Here is a 21,825-nt window from a genome sequence, read left to right on the forward strand (position 1 = left end):
TGGCAGTGCATCTGCAGTTCATTTGAGGTTTTGTTTGACTTGCAGCCTGAGAAGGGCTGCACTGTGGCGACAGCTGCACTAAGACAGGAAAACACTCTGAACTGCAGGGAGAGAGAGAGAGAGAGAGAGAGAGAGAGACCGAGATGAGGAAGCTGAGAGAAGGTTGATGCTGTAATTGGATTGGAGAGTTTGAATTTTCAAAATCAGTTTTCCTCCTCTTATTGTGTTTATGAGTTTAGGGTTTGAGCAGCAGGTGTCAAAACACTCAGGTCACCCATAAGCATTTGCTTATATTAGACAAGGTGTGCAGCGTTTACTGACTCTTCTCTAGGCTACTTAAAGGTTACGTTCTAGTGACTTGGTTCACTTGCTGAAGGTGGTTTGATGCAATCACTTTCATCTGATGGTGCACTTTACTACAGAGATGCTATAGCATTGCAGATTATCAGTTCAATTAATCCTTGAAAAGTTTCTTTTTTTTGGTTTCCTCATGATACCAGAAATATGGGGACAGATATGTGTTTACTATGTAACATAATTTTAGTAATATGCTTGAGCGTCTTCTTTAATGTGTAGTAAATGTTTTAATGAATGCACTAAGTTCTGCATCACATCTGAACACAGTGCAACAGTGCAGTCTATGACAATACTGACCCTTCCAATTGATTTAATACACCTGTCTGTGGAGCTTGATTCTTCCAGTAGCGCAGCATGATAACAGCTTCCCTGACAGAAAATGGAAAACATACAATTTCTTCAATTTTTATTACACACAGAAAATCACTTTTGCCTTGAGCATAAAATGTGAGAATGGATGTTAACAGGCCAAATATGATGTCCACTCAATTTCACCAAGATTCTTGCTCTTGGTATTGTAATAGCAGGCGACATTTTTAAGTATAGTGGTAATTATTATCTTACATTATTATGTTAATTTCCTGACAAATTATTTTCCATTATAGCCTCTGTTTTAGTGTTGGTAATATTTTATTAAATTAGGCTTATTATGAAGCAACAGGTGTTTCTGCCATTTATAGATACAAGGTTTATTATGAGGTATCCATTTGCCACTTCTACCATTTTGTCGGACGGTAATTTGACACCAGTAAACAAAGTAGTCGTGACTCCCTTTCAGCCAATCCCAAGTCATTTAAAATCCACCGCCAACCAATCAGATGACAGAGCTGTTTGAAATGAACGCTGAATAAGCCAATCAGCAGCCTTCGCGCCTTCCTAGTCACTGGTGGGTTTTGCCCAGAGAGGGAGGGAGAAGGAGCGCTACGTCAAACGCTAGCACCGTCAGTTTTTAAAATATAAATCTTAATTTATTAATTCCTCGTCTCGTCAAGGACTATTTTATCAGTTTCACTCACTGAGACGACTCGCGTATTATCAAGGTAAGTGTATCCGTCCAACCCATATGCTTGTGATGCAAAATAGCAAATCGCTTTTGGTTTCTTTGTTGGGAAATTAGGTCTTAGCCGAAGCTAACTCAAGCTGGCTGTATAACGGCGCTCGGTGAGTAGGCTCCGACTATTTCCTGGAGCCTTGACTTGTTTCCACTTGTGCTCATAAAAGTACTTTAGGAACTGTTAGGTTGTATATAAACTGCCAACCTTTCCCCTTAGTGGCTCATAGTTTTATTAAAATTGTTTGCTAGTTCTGGCCAACAGCACTGTGACGTTAACAGTGCCGTTACGGACGCTGAAGTTAACCTCCAGATTAACGGTACGCACCCATTCGATTGCCAGAAATTAGACCGCGCCTGCTCAGCCAAAGACAACCTTTATTAGATTGTAACGCTAACATTAGCCCGGTCAACTTTGTGATTGCTTGCGCATGAAATTTTTTAAGTGTTTTGCTGGGATACGTCACTTAATTCAGCTGTGCCAAACTTATTCACATGTGCTTGCGGGTTGATAGTTTGGCTGATGCGTTTGTTTTCTTCGCCAGCAGTATTTGAATGCATGACGTTTTCCCTCCTTTCTTTCTGCTGCTTGCAGCTGCATTAGGGCTATCTTTAAACTAACAAAGCTAGCGTTAGGCGTACTTCGTTAAAGAAACAGCTCCCATAGATCAGCATTTAGCTGTGGCATAAAGAATATATCTCACTAATACACTAATAGACAAGCCAAGATCGCATTCGTGTGTCCAGCCGTAAAATATGTTGACTGTATGGACCACCGGGGGAAATAATTCGGGAAAATTAACGAAATAAATGTATAAAAGTCCCACAAATCAATCGTAATTTCCGCATGTAGAATCACAAATCATAACGCTATGGAAATTGCGCAGGAGACAATGCCAGATTAAACCCAGATGTCAAGGGTTGGAAGAGCAAATATTTTCTGTTAACTTAATTAATTGATTTTTTTAAAGAGTAGTTTACATCTGTTGCTTTGTGTCATTGTGATAAATAGTTTACTTTAGATAGTCTTTTAAATAATTTCCTCTAACAATACATTCTACTGTGAACTAGCGATCGTTAATCTTGCCACCTGACAGTATATTAATCTGACATTCGATGGCGCATTAATGAAGGATAGGGAGTAAAGTTAGTGTTGCAGTGTTACATGCGTTATTTCTTTTTCGCATCAAAGGAAATTACTCAGATGTATCCTTCCACAAGAAAATTAAACTTAACTAATACAGCACTGCAGTGTTAACACAACAGGGTATCGCCTTTTTGGTGGGTGTTTACAACTTCATTCATTTCAAAGGGGGCTGCATACCAGGTGGAGCTAAACAGCAGTTTCTCTACACAAAGGGGGGATGTGTGTGACTTCTGTTTAAAACTCCACCTACGGTAGAGCCCGTATTCTTTCATCAGCCCAGCCTGAGATCTGATGGGAAACTCTCATCAGTCACGGTTCAGCCCAGACTTCCACATCCCATATGGAACTCGGCAGGCGAGCCAGGAGAGCAGCGCAGGGACTTACTTTGGGTGTGTCATATTGAGATGGTTTTCATTCAGATGTTGTGGATTTTTGTGTTTTACGAGATTAGATCAGTTACCAGTGGATTAGGGCTGGATATAGGGCATATTTGACTCTCCCTGCCTGTTTGTAGTAATCCTGGTGAGCCAACTTCTCAGTGGACTGTTGGAGTTATTATGTTTTTATAAGTTTGACTGTATGACAGAGTGGTTTGGTCATCAACAATCAGCTCTTCTTATCAAGTTCAACATGAAGGGATTCTTTGATGGGTATATCATTTGTATCATAGTAATTAAGGGGTAAAAGCACAATCTGAACAACTAATCCAGACTTCAAAGCAGTTTCTATATGCTATCTGCCACTTACTGAAGCAGGGAGCTGTGTTAACCCTTGGAATTTTAATTAGTAAGACTACTGACAGGAGGCTGTCATTAGGGTATGTGGCTAAAATTGTCACCATGAGAGAGCTGGGGGTAAAGACCTAAATTTGCTTTGCTGAAACCAAAGTTGTTTTAAATGTCTTTAAGTCAGAGATTTCTTTCCTTCCAGTAGTTTAGTGAACTTGTTAAGGTGATACTAATCAAACATTTCTTACATATTACAATGCTTCCTCTGTGTTCTTGTGCTGTCAGTGGCAAAGTGACATGGAGAAGAGATTTAGAGTAACAGAAACATTCAGATGCTTCCATTTGTCTCAGTTAATATAGGGCTTTTTTTGAATGAGATGTGTTTAACACAGTATGTCTCAGCATGGTTTGCCTTTACATTTGATTATTTTTCAGATGGTGTTGGCTTCTGCAGCATGAAATACAGTTTGTCCACAGAGCTCAATGGGTGTCTAGTCATTAAACTAACCAGCTGCTATCACCATTTTAGATTTTATGGTTGCCTTCAAACTGGCTGCTAGATTTGGTAACCTTAACAGCTATAATCACCACGATTAAGTTTCCTGTCGTTTGTACAGTAGCTGGTCTAAAAGTCCTTGCCTGCTGTGACTTGAATGGCACAACTCTGTCAGACAGACAGCTTTGGGTAAACCTAGCAGGGACAGACCTGTCAGCAGTTCTGCAGTAGTGTGTTGGTTTTCTAGACACTGAGCCTCCCTGGTCCCTAATGTTCCATAATGCTGACCTTGCCTGGCCTACCTCATTGTGTCCAGCGGTGCACACTACAGTCGGATTTTGCCACTCTAAAGTGTTAGCTAGTGTAGGTTGTCCAGCCCCTCAGTTTGGATGGTGTTGTAAACTGTAAGCCAAGGATGTAGCCTACTGGTATATATTATTTGATCAGGTGTAGAAACATACACCATTTAAACTTGAAGACAGAATAAACAGAGATGGTAGTTGATACTAAATTAATGATTTAAATGGTCTGTATTCATGCTCTAAATGTATCCAAAGTAATTCACTTGAAAATCTTTATTTTTTGTAGTAAATTGTCACTTTACTCCTCCATATGGTAAGAACAAATGATCTGAACAATGCTCAAGCGTGTACAGTTAAAGAACCTTCATCACAAACATCGAGCAGCCAGCAGTTGGTTTACAAAAATAGAGTCGAACCTGTGTTTTTTCAGTGAAAAGATGACCTCACTTTGCTGCACTGCGCATCTGCCAAGTCAGTTTCACACATAAGCAAACAGAGTTAAATCGGAAACACAGATTTGGGTGAGGTTTTTTTTTTTCCTGTGTAGTTCAGGGGTTCCCCCAAGGGGTTTTAGTCTGAACTGTGGCTGGAGCTTTTTAATGTTGTCCTAGGGTTAAACAATTTTCCATTAATTATTTTGAAGAGTAAATGCCTGGGGGAGTGGCTATACACAGCCTCTCCTCTCTGGTGATGTTATAGTAGTGGGGACTTGATTTTTCTCACCTTCTTCAGTTCATGTTTTAGCTCTTACAGCTCAAAGCGAGGTCTTCTGTGCTTGCTGTAATCCTTGGCTGTGTGTGTTTTTGAATAACATCTGCTAAGTACAATCACATGATAAATTGCATAATTGCTGTTTTGTGCATTGCTTTGCCTGCTGCTTTATCTGTTGTTTGTAAGACTATTCTACTCTGTGACTATTTTTAGCAGTATCTTTTTACACAACACAATGCATACAGAGACATAGATACACACATGGATAGAAAAAATAGGTTAAAAAAAAATTAAGATTAAATGCGGCAACAGAACAGTTTATACCGCCTGTTTGTATTTCATATTATATGACTCTTTGGAATGATATTGCATCATAATACTGTATTATTGTCCAGCCGCAGTGACACTGTATGTAAATGTAGTGGATGGAGAGAAAGTATGTCAAGTATGTAACTTTTGAAGCAATTTGAGTGACAATGAGCCCATTGAGATTTTGAGATGCCACTTCAGTTTTGATTCAAGCAGACTGTTTAAGTTTGAGCTCATGCTGTGCTTCAGTGGACTGTATGGAAACAGACGTGGCTGGGTGCACTGACAATGCATGGCATTGTATCAATTTATCCTTTACTGTACTCACCAACAGCAAAATAAGTTTGACTGCATTAACAGTTTTCTAATTAAACAAGTAAATATCACATTAATATGCGATGCCAAATGTATGTGGCTTCTTGACTTCTGTTTTTTACTTTAAAAAAATCTAAAACCCAGCCACTGTTTAGATGTAAGGCTTTAAAAATATATTCATATTCTAGTACAATTATCTTTTTATCTCCATTCCTTTAGTGTTTCCCTTTCTACTTGCTCTTTTCTCTCACAACTCCTCACTACTCTGATGTCTTTGCCCCCCTATTTTTACTATCCTCCCTCTTTCACTCTCCTTCTGTTTCATTCTTCTCTCATTATACTGATTTCTGCCCTCACTCCATCTCTTGTCTTTTTTATTCATTCTCAGGTCAGTGAGGATGCCTTCTGTGAAGTATCAGAGAGGGGAATTGGTGATGGGCCGCTGGCCTGGCAGCAGCCTATATTATGAAGTCAAGGTGCTGGGCTTTGATACCAAATCCCAGCTTTATACGGTCATCTACAAGGATGGCACTCAGCTGGAGCTCAAGGAGCAAGATATCAAGGTAACCCCCGAGTCACAAGGAGATTGACAAACTGAGCTTCACTCTGTCTTTTTCACAGTTTCATGTAACATCTGTTGGTGTAGTATCTTGGTGTAACCACCTTTTTTTTTCAGTGAAATTGTAATCTTTTTATCCAGGTTGTCAGCGATAAAAGTAGTACAGGCTTGTACCATAGGGACTAAAGATAAGATCAGATAAGCCTTTATTGATCTCCAGAGGGGAAACTGGGGTGTTGCAGCAAAACTTCTAAGTACAGATAAAGAAAAGTAAAAATAAATAGAATATATACAATAAAAATAAGAACAGAATGAAAGTAGAAATTAGATGCACAATTACAATGCAAGCAGTACACATATAGTAGTTGTACTTCAAATATTAGTGCCAAAACTGTCTCGGGCAAAATGAAATAGTACATTGGTAAGTAGCAGCAGTGTATGGTGTGTACATATAAAGTAACCTGATACCATAAACTACAACAGTTTATGTGTAGCAGAATTATATATAGTATAATATAGTGTGAGTTATAAAATGGTTTATAATATAAGGTAAAATGTATCGATTTAGTGTAACAATTTACAGTGTAGTACAGTAATATGACACAGGCTTTAAAATATAATAAAACATAGTATGAACATGGTATTATATATCATGAATAATAAAAGTACTAATAGTAATTATGAGTGTGGAGTATTTGACAATCAAATCCAAGTGAGACAATGAAAAGGGAGAGTGCGCCAGATATTGTGGGAAATGGGTGTGTGCGTGTGTGTTTTTGATTTTGGCTGGCTGGTCAGAGTGAATAGGACAGTCTGTGGTCTCAACTGCTGCGGTACAGTCTGATGGCAGTGGATATGAAGGAGTGCCTCAAGACTTGCACCTTGGTGGGATGATCCCATGGCTAAATGAGCTGCCCATCTGCCACAGTTTGTTGTAGATAAGGTGAGAAAGGTCATCCAGGATGTCCTTCATCCTCCTCTCTGTCACTGACTCCAGGATGGAATTAAAGCTTAAATGGTCAGCTCATTCTATGACTTAACATCTACAGTGTTAACGATAGTTAAGCCAAAGTATACTGCTGTTACTGGCCTTCATGATAAATGTTGCTCTACCTCATAAACTCTCTCCTCAAGCAGTTAAAGGTAGTTCTCATTTTAGTCTTGAAAAATATTAGGTTTCTTTTTTAAGAATGACAAATTGTTGTTTTCCTGTCATCAAGGCCATATGGCTGGAAAAAAGCCCATGTGTTGGAACACTGCCCAGCACTGAAGCACAAATTGTTTTCATTACATTTATTTTATTGTATTATTATTTTTAAATGTCTAAACTATTTAATAATTTAGAGGAATGCCACTGTACGACACACACCTTTCAGACAACCACTTATTGATCCTGCTGTGTAAAGTTTCAGCATTATGTAGATGTAATATATCAAGCACAGGATGTGGTTGACTTTAAAAAATATCACTCTGTTTCACCTATAAAAACAAAGTACAGTTGTTAACCATTATTAACAATTCTTAATCTCCTCTTTTGTTGTAATTGCTGTCTTCCCTCAGAGTACTGCGGGCTTCCAGGCCCGTTCTCGCTCCCGCTCCCGCTCCCGATCACCAGGCCGTCGCCGCAGCCGGTCGCGCTCCCCAGCAAGGACCACTCGTCGCTCATCCTCCCGCACGGCAGCGGCTGTTGCTACTGCAGCTATAACAGAGAGTGCACCTTCGTCCCGCAAGGATACGAAGCTGAAGGATTCGCTAGAAGTCGTGCTCACTCCCCTGGTAAGTGCCATGGCTACCTTCTCAGTCTCAGTCGCACTGGTGATGTTGGAGGAGCTTATGTACAGAAAGAGATGGATCGGAGGATATTGTCTGAAAGAGTGTTATTAGGTAACTCAGATAAAGCACTAAATACATAAATAGAGATGCTGTTCACCTCTGATACCTACATGACTGTGTTGTAAGCAGTGGGGGGTCAAACCAAATCAAAATGATGTAATCAGTTAAAGAAATAGTAGCCCATAAACAGTGCAGAGTTCCACGGGGTTGAGGCTTATGAGGTAAATTTTCATTTGGTTGTGGTTGTTTTCTCAGTGAAGTTCTTTAAATTTGCTCACCACATGTAGATACAGTTTGTGTAATAGTGGTGAAATCAATCTGGGTGCCTTACCACATAACAATGCTCTGTAAGGCTTCCCTATTCTTTAACTTGCTCTACCAGGGGATTTTAAGTAATCACATTATAAATTACAGTCTGGGTTTGTTGTGGTTTAGAGCTATGTAAGATCATGTACGCTGTACATGAAATGCATAAATACCCTTGATAAGCAGTCAGTGCAAAATGGCACAGACAGAATCAGTGCTACCCTAAGTACAGTAGTACACCTGAACATGACAAAAGCAAAGACCATCCTCATGGCTTATTTTAGTAATTGAATATGAAGTGGATAAAAGGAAGTGTCACTGTAAATGAGATGGCACCGTTACAAGTCTTGGTCAAGTACTGATAACTAAATTAAAGTTGCCCCCGAGACAATTTAGTGTTTTGTGAAATTGGGGTATATTAATAACATTCATTTGACTCATTTAAGTTGTGTGTTTATTTTAAAAAAAAAAGGAACACAGTTGTCTTAAAGAAATCTGGTATATCGTTAAATGTCCTAAATCATCAGTACCTTGTCATTGTGGGGAGATGTGTCAGTTTCTGTTTCTTTGTCATTCTGGATTTTGACCATAACACCGTCACGTTCCCTCTGCCTATTCCTCACGTTGCTTTTTTTTTTTGCCCTTTTTGTCTCTCTTCATCTCCATCAATCTCCCTCCATTGTTTGATGGGCAGCAACAGACAAAGGCAGCTGAGAACAATAGCAACAATAAGCTTGAAAAGAAAGAGGAGAAACAAAAAGAGGAGAATAACACTGCTAACAAAGTAAATGAGGTGAGTTTTGTTTTGTAATTAAAAATTGTTGCCCTGTATGAATAAAGTTCCATATTTATTTAAATAAAAGGTTCAGAAATAAATTGCTGGTGCACAGTTGCATTGCCCAGCTACTCTCAGTACATATGTGAACATCAGTGCAGATAAATACAGACCATGGTCATGAAATACCCTCAAGAAAAAGTGTGCAGAAACTGAAATGTAAAGTGTGTGAAAATCATGTACACACACACACTGTCTCTGGACTGTTGTTTCAGAGAGCATCAGTACCACTTTTTTTACTCACAAGCTTTTTTTTACTGTTGAGTCTCTGAGTTGAAATGAGTTTTGCCAAATAGACGCTATTACAAAAAAACAACAACCGATGTTCCAGGCGCTACTCGCTGTCTAATAATGAATGGGCTTTGAGGTAAGTTAGAGCTAAAGGAATGTCATGATGCATGCACGTTGGGGGGCCGTGTGTGTATGTGTGTTTTCCAGCCGAGGGAGGCTCCCCTCACAAGATCAAGCTTCATTTAGCCTGTCACATGGTGTACCAACATGTGCCACTTCTTTACTTTGTCTGCCTTTAAAAATGTACTGACAGCTTCACGGAGTCATGCAAACCAAGCGTGGAGTGGTAGATGTGTATGATTTAAAAAAACAGTATTGCATGTTATTTCAATCCAGTTTTGTCCCCTTTCCTGTTGTTTTGTTTTTGTCTAAATCAGATCCCTGAGTAGGATTGCAAACCTGAGTCTGGCTAGTCTCTAAAGTCATTTTTAGTCTGTATGGTTATGTGACCTAATCTTTAATCCTAGATAGTTTTACCCTGTGAGAAGCTTTCTAAGGAAAACAAGGAGCTCAGACATAGCATTGTAAAGTATGTTTTTTTTAAACAGAGAAAGTAAAGCCTTACTTCATGAACAGATTGACTGTAAACAAAAAAACTTAGTTAACGAGAAGCAGAGGGTTTCAGAGCTGTAAATTAATAAGGGTGGAATCTTTGGGAAATTCACTACAAGATTAGATTTGTGGTGTTTGGGTCATATTTTAGATTTTTAAAATTGAATCTTATTCACTAGAAAAGCCTTTAGCATGTTTACGTTAGTGTTTTTAATTTGTCTATAAAGAAATATTTTGTCTGTAAAACCTAGAGTTTTTTAGAACCTTACAGACTTTGTCATTGTTTCAGTTCTACAATAATTTGGAAGACCAGTTAGACAAACTATTTATGTTTCATATTGTTGTATAATAAACACAGTGAACCCTCTGAAATAGTGCTCTATGCAGTGCAGTAACCCTGAAAATAGCCTGAACTGCATTGCATTGAAACTGCATTCAAATGCTTAACTCCATTAAAGGTCTGTATAGTAAGATTAAAGAAGAATCTCTGCCGTACTATAGCAGTGCTTTCAACTACAATGTGTACTAGCAGCACTGAGAGCAGCCTTTTCTGTCCATCAATCTAACATGTAGTAAGGACAAACCATACATTATTAACATACATGGATTTTTTTATTTTACCCCAAATCTTGTCCTCACTAAAAAAAAAACCCAACATAACATTAAAATTGAAACACAAGGCCTACACTGTAATGCAAGGCAAGTTTATTTGTAGAGCACAATTCGTTCACAAAGTAATTCAAAGTGCTTTACAGAACAAGAAAATGCATTAAAATCACAATACAAAATAAAAACATAAATAATCATTATAAAATGAACTTTAAAAGAGAAGAGTGCAGATAAGATCCTTTCAGTCATATGCACAGTGAAATAGAGCTGTTTTGAGCCTAGATTTGAACATTGTCAGAGTAGAGGCCTGTCTCACATCTTCAGAAAGACTGTTCCAGATTTTAGCTGCATAAAACTAGAACCCTGATTCCCCATGTTTAGTCCTGACTCTGGGCACCAGCAGGAGGCCGAGATGGTTCATATGGCACTAACATGTCAGAGATGTACTTTGGTGCTAGGCCGTGGAGAGACTTGTACACAAGCAGAGCTGCTTTAAAGTCTATTCTCTGAGCCACAGGAAGCCAGTGTAGAGACCTGAGCACAGGACTAATGTGCTCGTACTTCCTGGTTCTGGTCAGGACCCGAGCAGGAGCATTCTGGATGTACTGCAGCTGTCTTACAGCCCGTTTGGAGAGGCCAGTGAGCAGGCCGTTACAGTAGTCTAACCTACTAGAGACAAATGCACGGATAAGTCTCTCCAAGTCAGGTTTAGACACTATACCTTTGATTTTGGCAATGTTTTTAGATGGTAAAAAGCTGCAGATGTTATTGATTTGATGTGGCTGTTAAAGTTCAAGTCTGAGTCCATTATTACCGCAAGATTTCTAACCTGATTTGTAGGTTTTAGAGAGAGAGAGACTGGAGGTGACTTCTGACACTTTCTCTTTGTTTCTGTGGACCAAATACGATGACTTCAGTCTTGTCTGAATTTAGCTGGAGAAAGTTGTTTTGCATCCACACACTGACCTGTTGGATGCAGTGACAGAGTGAATCCACTGGCCCATATTCACCTGCTGTCAGTGAAACATAGATCTGAGTGTCGTCTGCATAATTGTGGTAGGACACATTATTACTTTGTATTAACTGGCCTAAAGGCAGCATGTAGAGATTGTACAGAAGGGGTCCCAGGATTGACCCTTGGGGCACCCCACAGGTCAAGGCCATGTGGTCTGAGACACGGTTACCAATTTCAACAAAGTACTTCCTGTCTTCCAGATAGGACTTCAACCAATTTAGGGCAGTGCCAGAGATGCCCACCCAGTCCTCTAGTCTCTGTGAAAGGATCTCATGATCGACAGTGTCAAAAGCAGCACTCAGATCTAGCAGGACTAAAACTGAGACTTTGCCTGCGTCAGTGTTCAGGCAGATGTCATTTGTCACCTTAATAAGAGCGGTCTCAGTGCTGTGTTGGGGTCTAAAACCTGACTGGAAAACATCAAAGGAGTTCTTCTTTAGGAGAAAGTCAGTAAGCTGTTGGTAAACAACTTTCTCAAGGACTTTGCCTAAAAATGGCAGATTTGAAATGGGCCGGTAGTTGTTCAGTACTGTGGCATCAAGACTGCTCTTCTTTAGGAGAGGCTTTATGACTGCAGTTTTCAAGGCACATGTACATGGTTTTGTCTCTAGAAACTTTCCTTGTTGAAGGTCTGACAATTGAAACCTCACCAATAAAGTGAGTAAATGTGATGACAGTGTGCAGGATCATTTGTTTTCTTTCCATGTCAAGAAGTTTTGATCTTCCGCTCCTGTCAGTAAGACTTATGGTGTGCAAGAACTTTGTTGAAATTCCAAGCCCATGTCTTTTTACTTTTTAATGTGATTTGTTAATTTGTTTTGTATGTTTTAATAAGCCAAAATCTTTCTTCAAAAGCCCAAAGCTACGGTAGACGCAGAGTCTGTGATGAACCTAGGCCGTTACAATCTGCGCCGCAGGAAGGATGATGGAGATGCCAAACCAGCTGAGACCAAAGAAGAGCAGCTGGAGGAGAAAGATGCCAAGCCTCCTGCAGCTCCTGCTGTCTCCCCCTCCACCCCGCTTGACTTTGGTGGGAAGATAGGTAGATTTCACTGTGTAAATCTTTTTGATAAATGTAGAATTTATTACAGGAAAGTAATTGGATTGCAGAGGTGTGTGCATTTTGTGTCACCCAGTATACTGGATATTAATGTAGTTGGTTGTTGGTAGTCACTAGGAAAAACTAGTTGGCTTACAGCCTATCTGGATCTGAGCAGTGTAAGTGAAGATAGGATGTAGTATAAACCTGCCATTTTATCACAGCAGTTTGCAGTATGTGTTGTTTTGTGCTCATAAACTATGCACAGATTTTCAGAGATGGCTTGACTATATGTGCCATACATGAATGTATCTGTGTGACTCCCTTGTATGATTGGAGCATGACAGTTGTTAGTGTGAAACCAGTCACTTAATTGTTCTGTGTGAGTGTGTGTCTGCATGGAGGCAGTATTCTCGTTGAGGTAAACTGCACCTGATTACAAACTGTCTTTCCGTTTTTTTTAGGAGCATACTTCTGGCTGCTCTTCTTGCCAGCCTGGGTTCTCTTTGTGATACTTCAAGTCAACCTGGATGACCCCAGCCTGGTTAACTTCCCTCCTCCTCTTCCCCCTCTTGAAGACTTCTTGGATGCCCAGGCTCTTGGCTTTGTCGTCCTCTGGATTTTATTCCAGGCCCTGCTCTACATTCTGCCTGTTGGGAAGGTGAGAGAGAAGAACTGAGAATTGTGCAGTCTGTTTCCCTTCTCCTCAGTCATCATCATTACTTCACTGAACCAGTACAGTGTAGGTAAGGTAGCAGCTGACATGTGGACCAGCGCAGTCAATTGGTTTTGGCAGGAGGCAGATATTGGAATAATGGTCAGGGGTAACAGTTAATGAGATGCTCCACAGTAAAGAAGAGGTTCTTGTTCTTCCCATCCTGGGCCATCTTTGCCTCTAAGCAGAGGTTACTCACCTGAATGATAAACCTTAGAAACATTACTTTTTTGTGTTCAATATTTCAGTCCAAGTAGTCCTAACTACTAATGTAATGAAAGGAGATTTATTATCTTTCACGATGACGTTTCTCCGTCGGCCTACAAGGAAGTTAGCATAGCCCTGGTTCCCACATCAAAAAGCCAATGGGATTTTGTCCATTGGATTTTGGTTATTGCACAAAATAAGCTCTGTGGCAAACAAACTTTATGATACTTTCACATTTTGTTCAGCAAGATAATCTTCACAAATGAACACCGATTTTATGATTATTGAAGCCTAATTGCAATTGCTAGAAGTAAAAAGCTAACCTTGGGTTATAAACGGACTACACCATGGTTGCATGACCCCCTGTGTTTGGCCTGATGATGTTCTGTAGCCTCATTTCTCCACTTGTGAGCAAATGCCATTTTTAAAAGCTTAAAAATTCACAAGTGGGGTATATACTGATGTATTTTATGTCGTAGAACAAAACTCGAAAGTCCCCTCAGCTTGTGTTAATCGCAGACCTTATCTCAGGCATCTAACCAAAAACTTAAAAAAAAAACATGGGTCTCATTCATGAAACGTGAGCAGAAGGAATTTGTGTGTAAACTGTTCGCAGACGGAAATTTACGTGCATGTCCGCATTCATCAATATTTTAGTAGCTCCGATCTTTTTGTAGCTACTAACAAAATCTACTCCTGCTCCTGACCACTTGTAGTGCTTGTGTAAATTTAGTAAAGCACATAAATATTGCTTTTCACTATTGGAAATTACAATTTTAATTCGTATTGTGCTCTGTTATGTACACAATACACAGATGCCTTTGAAATACGTAATCTAAACATGACAAAATATTAAAAATATAACACATTTAGTTAAATTAGTTGGCAATTAGCAGGTTTAAGATCCAGATTAGGTTCATGATTGTGAATTATCTATGTAAATCGACTCAATAGATTACACGTTCTTTCTACATGTTGAATGATGATCATAAAAATATCCGTAAGGACAGCCGGATCACAGCCTCTTCGGCTGTCGGCCGTTCCACTTCATTCAAAACCCCACAAATAAATCATCTGTATGTTTGGTGACCGCTGTATTTTTTGTGTGTGCTTATAGGCCATACGGTGAACGCAGTTATCGTCTCATCTCGTTCCGACATCTGGGGACTACACGATCTTTACTTCATAAAAAAGATCGATACATGTTCAGCTAATCAGTGGGAGTTCGTAGCTCATAACCCCGCAAGAGTACTGTGATCGGGGTCGTAATTGGCACTTGTTCCGTCTGAGCATAATGATCTGTTCGGCTTGAGCGTTAGTTGCTGGGTCGGTGGTGAAGTGGCGCACATAACCCGTGCTACGGACGGACGGACGGACGGACGGACGGACGGACGGACAGACAGCCTACAGATTTGAGGTTGCTGGACAGCAGCACGCTGGAGACTGATTTGTTTACCCACGGACGGCTGCCGTGGCAGGGCCAGGTTTTCGGTTTTCCAGTGGACTGTTCGAGCAAGTCCGGCTTCTCTGCTGCTAACACTGCTGCCGGGATACAGCTGAGGAGGAGCCGGCTGCTAATGCTATGTATCGGAACACTGCTAATGTTGCTTTCTGTGCTGCTGTAGCTCTGTCGTAACTGTAACTGATGCTGAGACTCTACTGACTGTGTGACTGGTAGAAGGCGGTGGGTGGCGCAACAGGCCAAAACACAAATTCAAAACATAAACATGATTTGCGGACTGTAAAAATGTTTTTTAAATGGGAATATTCTGTCTGTACTGTTGTTGTTACGACTGTTTGCTTTAGATTTCTTACATATAGCTCCTTTAAAGGCAGAGCCTAGTGAGTGACTTCTTATGCCTCAAGTGCACCAATGTACACTGTCATTTTTTCCCCCTAAGATTGGGAAATTGGGGTCCCAGAAAAGAAAAAAAAGGAAAGGAAAAGAAAGCAAACTTAGTAGATAATTAAAAAGATAGGGATCCAGAGAGGAACGCTGGGGGGCCCACAGAGACTGCATATGCATAAGGCTCAGAGTTTTGTGCTACGTCCCTGCAGAGAAGCAAATTTGTAAACCAACTGTGGTTAAAACTACCACTAGCAAGTAGGTCTGTAGGCTTTAGCGTGCATGTGTTTAATTGTGAGTTAGTTACTAAAATGTGCTCTTGGTCAGCTGTTAATCCCAGTTGTTTGTGTTTCTCTCTGTAGCTGAGTGAAGGCATGCCACTGAGGTCCGGGGAGAGGCTGAAGTACAGAACCAATGGTAAGGCTCTGTCTCCAACTCAACTACATTAAAACAGCACATAAGCCTCAATTTAATGAATTAATTTATGTTTTTACTACCACTCACAAACTCTGACGACTAATCTTGACGTGCTGGCTCACTGATTACTTTAAAGGTTCTGTGTGCAACATTCAGAGGATTAATATAGCGAAAAATACTTCTATGTAAAGATATGATGGAGTTATGTCATCCTGACCACAGAATGAAGTCACACTACCTCTCTGTGTGTATTGTAATCTGAGCTTCTCTTTGGGTTTTTGTGGTAGTGGCGCTGGCCGCACGTGCATGTTAGTGCATGTGAGAGTGTCCCGCTGGCTAGCTCGTTGCCACTTTGAACTGTGCTCATACGGTGGTTACCACTAACATCAGGATGGCGTTGTTGCAGAAGCGCAGAGCCCATCATAGCACTCTGTCAGCAATGTTGCCGTTGTTAGCGCTACTTACTGAGTTAGCACCGTTAGCTGCTAGTTGCAGGCTCAGCCACTTCCATGTTGACAATCATGTGCAGACAATCCCGTCCCAGACACTGACTCAAAGATATGCTCTGAATGGTGCAACCAGCTCCTTTATATTATCACTACAGGCTTAGAGTATTGATTATGGGTCATTAAGGGACAATGCATTTGCTGTCATTTTTTACATGTTAGATATATTATTTTCAACTTCCTTTCTTTGTAGTTTTTTAATTGCATTTCAAACTGTTTTTTTTTTTTTTTTTGTCTTCTGCATTTCATCGTTCCTCTGTCCATCTGTATTTACCCGTCTGTACCCTTCCAGGTTTCTTTGCCGTTGTAGTGAGTTCTTTAGCGGTAGCAGCAGCAGTGTACCAGGGTGTTGACCTCACCTACATCCATAGCCGCTTCCTGCAGCTGGCTACAGCCACCTTCCTCATCTCCATCCTGCTCAGCATCTACCTGTATGTCCGCTCTCGATATGCTGCCCCAGAGCAGCTGGCACTGGGGGGAAACTCTGGTAAGAGTTACCTACTCACCATTTACATACATTGTGTTCTGCCTCTTTGATTCATTTATTTTCTACAGTTATCTGATTTCTTTTCTCTCTTTCTGTTTCACCAGGCAATGTGGTTTATGACTTTTTCAAAGGACATGAGCTCAATCCCCGCATCAAAGACTTTGATCTGAAATTCTTCTGCGAGATGCGCCCTGGTCTGATTGGCTGGGTGAGTCGTCACGGGACACCAAATATTCATCTAAAAAATACAGTTTGTGAGCACTTAAAGTGAGATTGCTTCAAGTTGGTGTGCAGTGCACTTCATGAGTTAGCTGCAGAGTTAGGACTTCTCACTTTCATGCTGAAGAAGAGAGGCTTCGCCCTGTGAGGCTCCGTTAGTATAGTAAGTTATTTTACTGTATTACGTGAATGTCACTGTCACACTGAACGTCCTGCTGAACAGGCACAAAGCAGAACAGACCTTTTTGTATTTCACAGCCAGTTGTATTGACTTGAAGTCACTGTGTCTTGATTTTTAAAAAATGTGCTGTATTGTATACAACAGCTCATTGCAGAGTTTATGAAAGTGCCACCTTATCTGTTGCAGTGTGGCCTGTCATTTTCTACACACACTGCACTCTGTGGTGGCCGTACGTGGAGTATATTTTTCACCTCAGACAGCTTGTGGCTACGAGGCTAATGCAGTCTTTGAGCTTGGATTTAAAGCACTTAGAGCAACAGCTTGTGAACATGGGTCACTGTGATTGAAGATTTTTAGATGCCCAGTGCAGTGACGGCTTTATACTGTTGGAAGGTTTTCAACAATGTAAAGAATTTGTCAAGGCTTCAATCCTGAAACGTATGTGGGCTTTAGATGTTATTACGATGCAGCATCAGGCCTGCGCTCATTGGTTTCTTTAGGACCTTGAATGAGATTTGGCATGTACCTTCACAAATAGCTAGACAGCATTATGGATTATTAATAATCAGTCATAATGACTTTGGATTTTCTTTGTGTGTCCTTATACAGTGTCTGATCAACTTTGCGATGGCGCTGGCTGAGATGAAGAAGCAGAATCTGGAGGCTCCATCTTACTCCATGATCCTTGTGAACCTCTTCCAGCTGTTCTACGTGGTGGACGGTCTCTGGAATGAGGTAAGCTCAGCAGAACACAAGCCAAAAATGTGCTGTAACATGGAGATTTTCCCAGAAATGTTATTCAGAGTGATTTTGATAAAACACATTGACAAGTAAAATAAATTATAACATATATGATCAAGTAAATAACTTTGAGACCTATCTATCTTTGCTTGCATAACAAAAGAAATGAGAGCTGAATGTGTCTTTTTGTTTCCTCAGGAGGCCATTCTGACCACCATGGACTTGATGCACGATGGTTTTGGCTTCATGTTGGCATTTGGTGATCTGGTGTGGGTTCCCTTCACTTACACCCTGCAGGCCTATTACCTGGTCAGCCACCCCAACCCCCTGAGCCTCCCTGTCCTCGCTGCCATCGTCACACTCAAGCGTAAGTAGAGGCAGAACATCAAACTGAAGTTGTTGACCATCTTGGTTGAGGATTTGGATTGTTTGATTACATAACTAGTTCTTACTTTATTGTCATATATGGCTGCTCGATAAGATAAAAAGACTTGTTGTTTAGTTCCAAAGAGGTGACGTTAATATTACAGTCCACATTTTATTTTCACAGTTTGAGGGTGGATGTTTACGTTTTCTCTCGGTGTCTCTGTCTTTCAGTCATTGGCTTCTACATCTTCAGAAAATCCAACTCTGAGAAGAACAACTTCAGAAGAAACCCCTCAGACCCCAAACTGTCTTGTAAGTTCTTCTGCAGGCTCAAAGCTGGTTGTCATGTTTATGTGATGAGATGACTTTGTCCCCCTACACATGTTTTTATTGGCCTTTTTACATGGGGCTCTATGGGGATTGACTTGCTTTTGGACCCAGCCTCAATTGGCCTGGGTGGAACGGCAGTATTTGGCACTTCCGCATTGGCATCACTTTTCAGCACCAGAGTGTGCCGCTTGTATTGCACAAGCATCAAAGTCAACAAATGTGCGCTGCCAACCACAATGTCCAACCCTATGCAATGATGTCTTTCTCATATATCAAAATGCATGTTAGTTTAGTCACTGTCACTATTGAAACACTAGCCAGTTGAGCAGTCTTTGTGACTTTCTTTGGGTAGGTCAGTGTCCTCCTGGCTGCGCCCTTGATTCTGGCTCTGGTGGTTCAAACAAGTATGGCTGCAAGTTGCTGTTAGTTGGGGCATTTATAGTAGTGTTACAATAAAAAGAGGCTGCAGCTGTCCCATGAGTGGGCATGGCTCCAGCACATTCAGCATTTCAGAGCAGAGAATACTCCCTATGTCTTCATGATTTTGAAACATAATTTTATGTACTTGGCAACTTTCATTAATCATTCAAATTTGGCTGGGTGTTTAATATCACATTTTGCTGTGGTGTGACAGACTCATTGCACAAATTTATTTAGCTTTACCCAGACTTTAACCTAATTCACTCTAATAACCATATTACTACATAACACCTACCTCTGCATGGAACTACATATACATGCAGATACACCTGTATCCATATGTGCAACACTTAAATAAGAAAAAGTTTATTTGTCAAAACAATAGTCTTCAATTTGTCAAAAACATACCTTAAAAAATGAAATGTAATTGTTTGATACAGGTAGACACGCTGAAATAAAAGATTGCACCTTTTTCCCTTCTTTTTTGTTTTGGTCCATTTGTTTTTCTCTGGTAACCTGTGTCCGTTTGATTTTCTATCCTCTCCAGATCTGAAGACTATCCCCACAGCCACAGGGAAGAGTCTGTTGGTGTCTGGCTGGTGGGGTGTGGTGCGGCACCCTAACTACCTGGGAGACCTTCTGATGGCTCTGGCCTGGTCTCTACCCTGTGGTGAGTTTCACATTCACATAACAAGTAATTAAACACCAAGATTACTAATTTCATGAGTCAAGGCGCAGGATGACACTTGCAGGTAAATGAACAGTGTGCCAGAGGACTGGGAAAGAACAGCAATCTATGATCATATGCTGTCAGTGGGGCTGTAAGGGGCAGGTAAAAATCATGTCCATCACATCAGCTCCTCTGTAAAGACAGTTCTCTCCATATAATGAGGTCCTGACTGTTTAATAACGATGGTCAGAGTCCAGGCATCTATAGGGAAAAATGTCTACAAGGCACAGAGCTGCAACTGTAAATATAAAGCAGTGCCTTAAATCCACATTCGGTTATTGTGTAGTCACATTTCTATGTGGAAACACAACAATCTTCACAATTACCACATTTGCAGTCAAGTGGTAACATATTAAGAACATACAAATCAAATCTAAATAAATGTAAATGTGGTCTAGTCCTGCATGGTGTCAGTACTTACTGTCCTGTAGTTACGTGGTTATTACGGTTGCATTAAGACAGCGACTCCAAATGGTGTGGAGGAAAAGCTTTGCTGCACTGACCTCTTGTGGCTGAAACATGCAAGTCCCACACCGACCATCACAATGAAATATCATGTCATGATTTATTTTATTACAAGGAAACATGTAAGCTCTCAACTGTTGACAGGAGAGGGTGCACATTAACACAAAAGTTAACATGGGTATTTTGCAGAAGCCTGATTCTGATGATGTCAAACTGAATCAAGGAAACAAAGATGGATTTGATGTGCAGATGGGGCTCTGATCGCAGGCCAACTTACAAGCATCACCATCATTTATCCTAGATGACAAATGCCACTAAGATTTAGACAGTAGTCTGACTTCCTGGCATAACCATAACCAGAAATAAACTGTTTTGTGTAGTTGGATGTATCCACCGGTCAAAAAACACATAAAGTAAACCATACATGCGAAAAGAACAGGGGTTTGTGGGACGAAACTTCCAGAGAATATGAACTTTAATAACAATGCAACAATGCTATGAACAGATTACAGCAAATTGTATGTTTTTGTTTTTAATCAATGAATTCAGTCAGATAAAAATGTTTTTACCATCCACACCTGTAGGCTTCAACCACCTCCTGCCGTGGTACTACATGATCTACTTCATCATCCTGCTCGTGCACCGAGACTCCCGCGACATGAGCGAGTGCAGGAGGAAGTATGGCTCAGCGTGGGACGAGTACTGCCGAACTGTTCGGTACCGGATCATTCCCCGTGTCTACTGAGGAACCTGCCGCTGGACACTCCCGAGCTGAGGCCTTTTACACAATTATTATGACTGTGAAGTCTCACCAAAAAAAAAAAAAAAAAAAACCTTAATCCAAAAAACAAATATGAATTGACTGATTGGACTTTTTTGAACCAAGATAATTAAAATCTTGTCTCTGGACTGAAGGAGCTACAGTACTTTTTATTTTTTTTTTTTGATGGAAGAAAAAAATGACACTCATTGGTATTGTGTACTATTTGAAGAATTGCCTTTTTTAATAGAAAATACTCAAAATATAGACTTTAAAAGTGTGCAAAATCTGGGGGGGAAAAACAAAAATGCCTCTGCTAGGAATGTCTTGTTGGGATGTATATTTTTGTACATACACATTTGTTTTTATACTTAAAGAATATCTTACTATTTGCAAAAATTTTGGTAAGTTTTACTCTTTGCTCCCAAATTCAAAATGTTACAATATCAGCTTGGCTATTCTGAAAAATTTTGTAAGTACGCCTTCCTATTATAATTATACTGCTTGTGTATATTGTGAAGGATGGGATTAAAAATGCTACTTTTTTTATAACCTGCACAGTGGAACGAGGACTCATGTTCTTTCTCAGGACCCAGAAATTTGTCAGAAAGATGAATTAGATGAGTTTTGTCGGAATAATTTTGTTGTGTATAATTTTATATAGATATGTAGTTTTGACTTGAGAGTGTAAAATGATTTTGGAGGTTTCAAGAAAAATGCACTAATGTTTTAAGGCATATTTTTTTTCTTATATTTTAAATCCCAAAGTGTATTTGATTTGGCTTTGCTACCTCAGGTTCACTCACTCTGCAGTTCTTCCTCTGTGTGTAATTATGAGTGTGATGTCACTGCTTAAGGAAGTAAAATGAGTTAGACTGTTTTTCATTTCAATAATGATGTTACCACGTTTTAATGAACAAGTGGCACCCATCCGCATCAAACTTGTCATGCCTAAACCTAACCCTTCCAAACTGCTTTTA

General features: G+C 40.2%; 1 protein-coding gene across 2 annotated transcripts; it reads left to right on the forward strand.

Moving 5' to 3' along the window:
- The first annotated feature begins 1,257 nt into the window (after positions 1–1,257).
- On the forward strand, positions 1,258–21,401 carry lbr (lamin B receptor). Of its 2 annotated transcripts, none has more exons than XM_033648934.2 (14): positions 1,258–1,397; positions 5,805–5,979; positions 7,536–7,751; positions 8,809–8,907; positions 12,272–12,458; positions 12,920–13,116; positions 15,586–15,640; positions 16,439–16,633; positions 16,738–16,841; positions 17,643–17,768; positions 17,973–18,141; positions 18,372–18,452; positions 19,438–19,560; positions 20,670–21,401. In XM_033648934.2, the coding sequence occupies exons 2-14, from the start codon at positions 5,815–5,817 to the stop codon at positions 20,828–20,830; spliced, it is 1,878 nt and encodes a 625-aa protein (XP_033504825.2). In that variant the 5' UTR covers positions 1,258–1,397; positions 5,805–5,814; the 3' UTR covers positions 20,831–21,401. The 2 variants fall into 2 exon arrangements, with proteins under 2 accessions (XP_033504825.2, XP_078030202.1); XM_078174076.1 differs by lacking the exon at positions 1,258–1,397 and adding an exon at positions 2,810–2,944.
- The last annotated feature ends 424 nt before the right edge of the window (positions 21,402–21,825 follow it).

This window comes from Epinephelus lanceolatus, chromosome 13, assembly GCF_041903045.1.
Source record: "Epinephelus lanceolatus isolate andai-2023 chromosome 13, ASM4190304v1, whole genome shotgun sequence".
Lineage (NCBI taxonomy): Eukaryota > Metazoa > Chordata > Actinopteri > Perciformes > Serranidae > Epinephelus > Epinephelus lanceolatus.

Coding starts and splice junctions, on each gene's coding strand:
- lbr (XM_078174076.1), top strand. CDS start 2,847: ATGGGAAACTCTCATCAGTCACGGTTCAGCCCAGACTTCCACATCCCA. Junction 2,945..5,804: donor AGCGCAGGGACTTACTTTGG/GTGTGTCATATT, acceptor ATTCATTCTCAG/GTCAGTGAGGATGCCTTCTG. Junction 16,842..17,642: donor GCCCTGGTCTGATTGGCTGG/GTGAGTCGTCAC, acceptor GTCCTTATACAG/TGTCTGATCAACTTTGCGAT.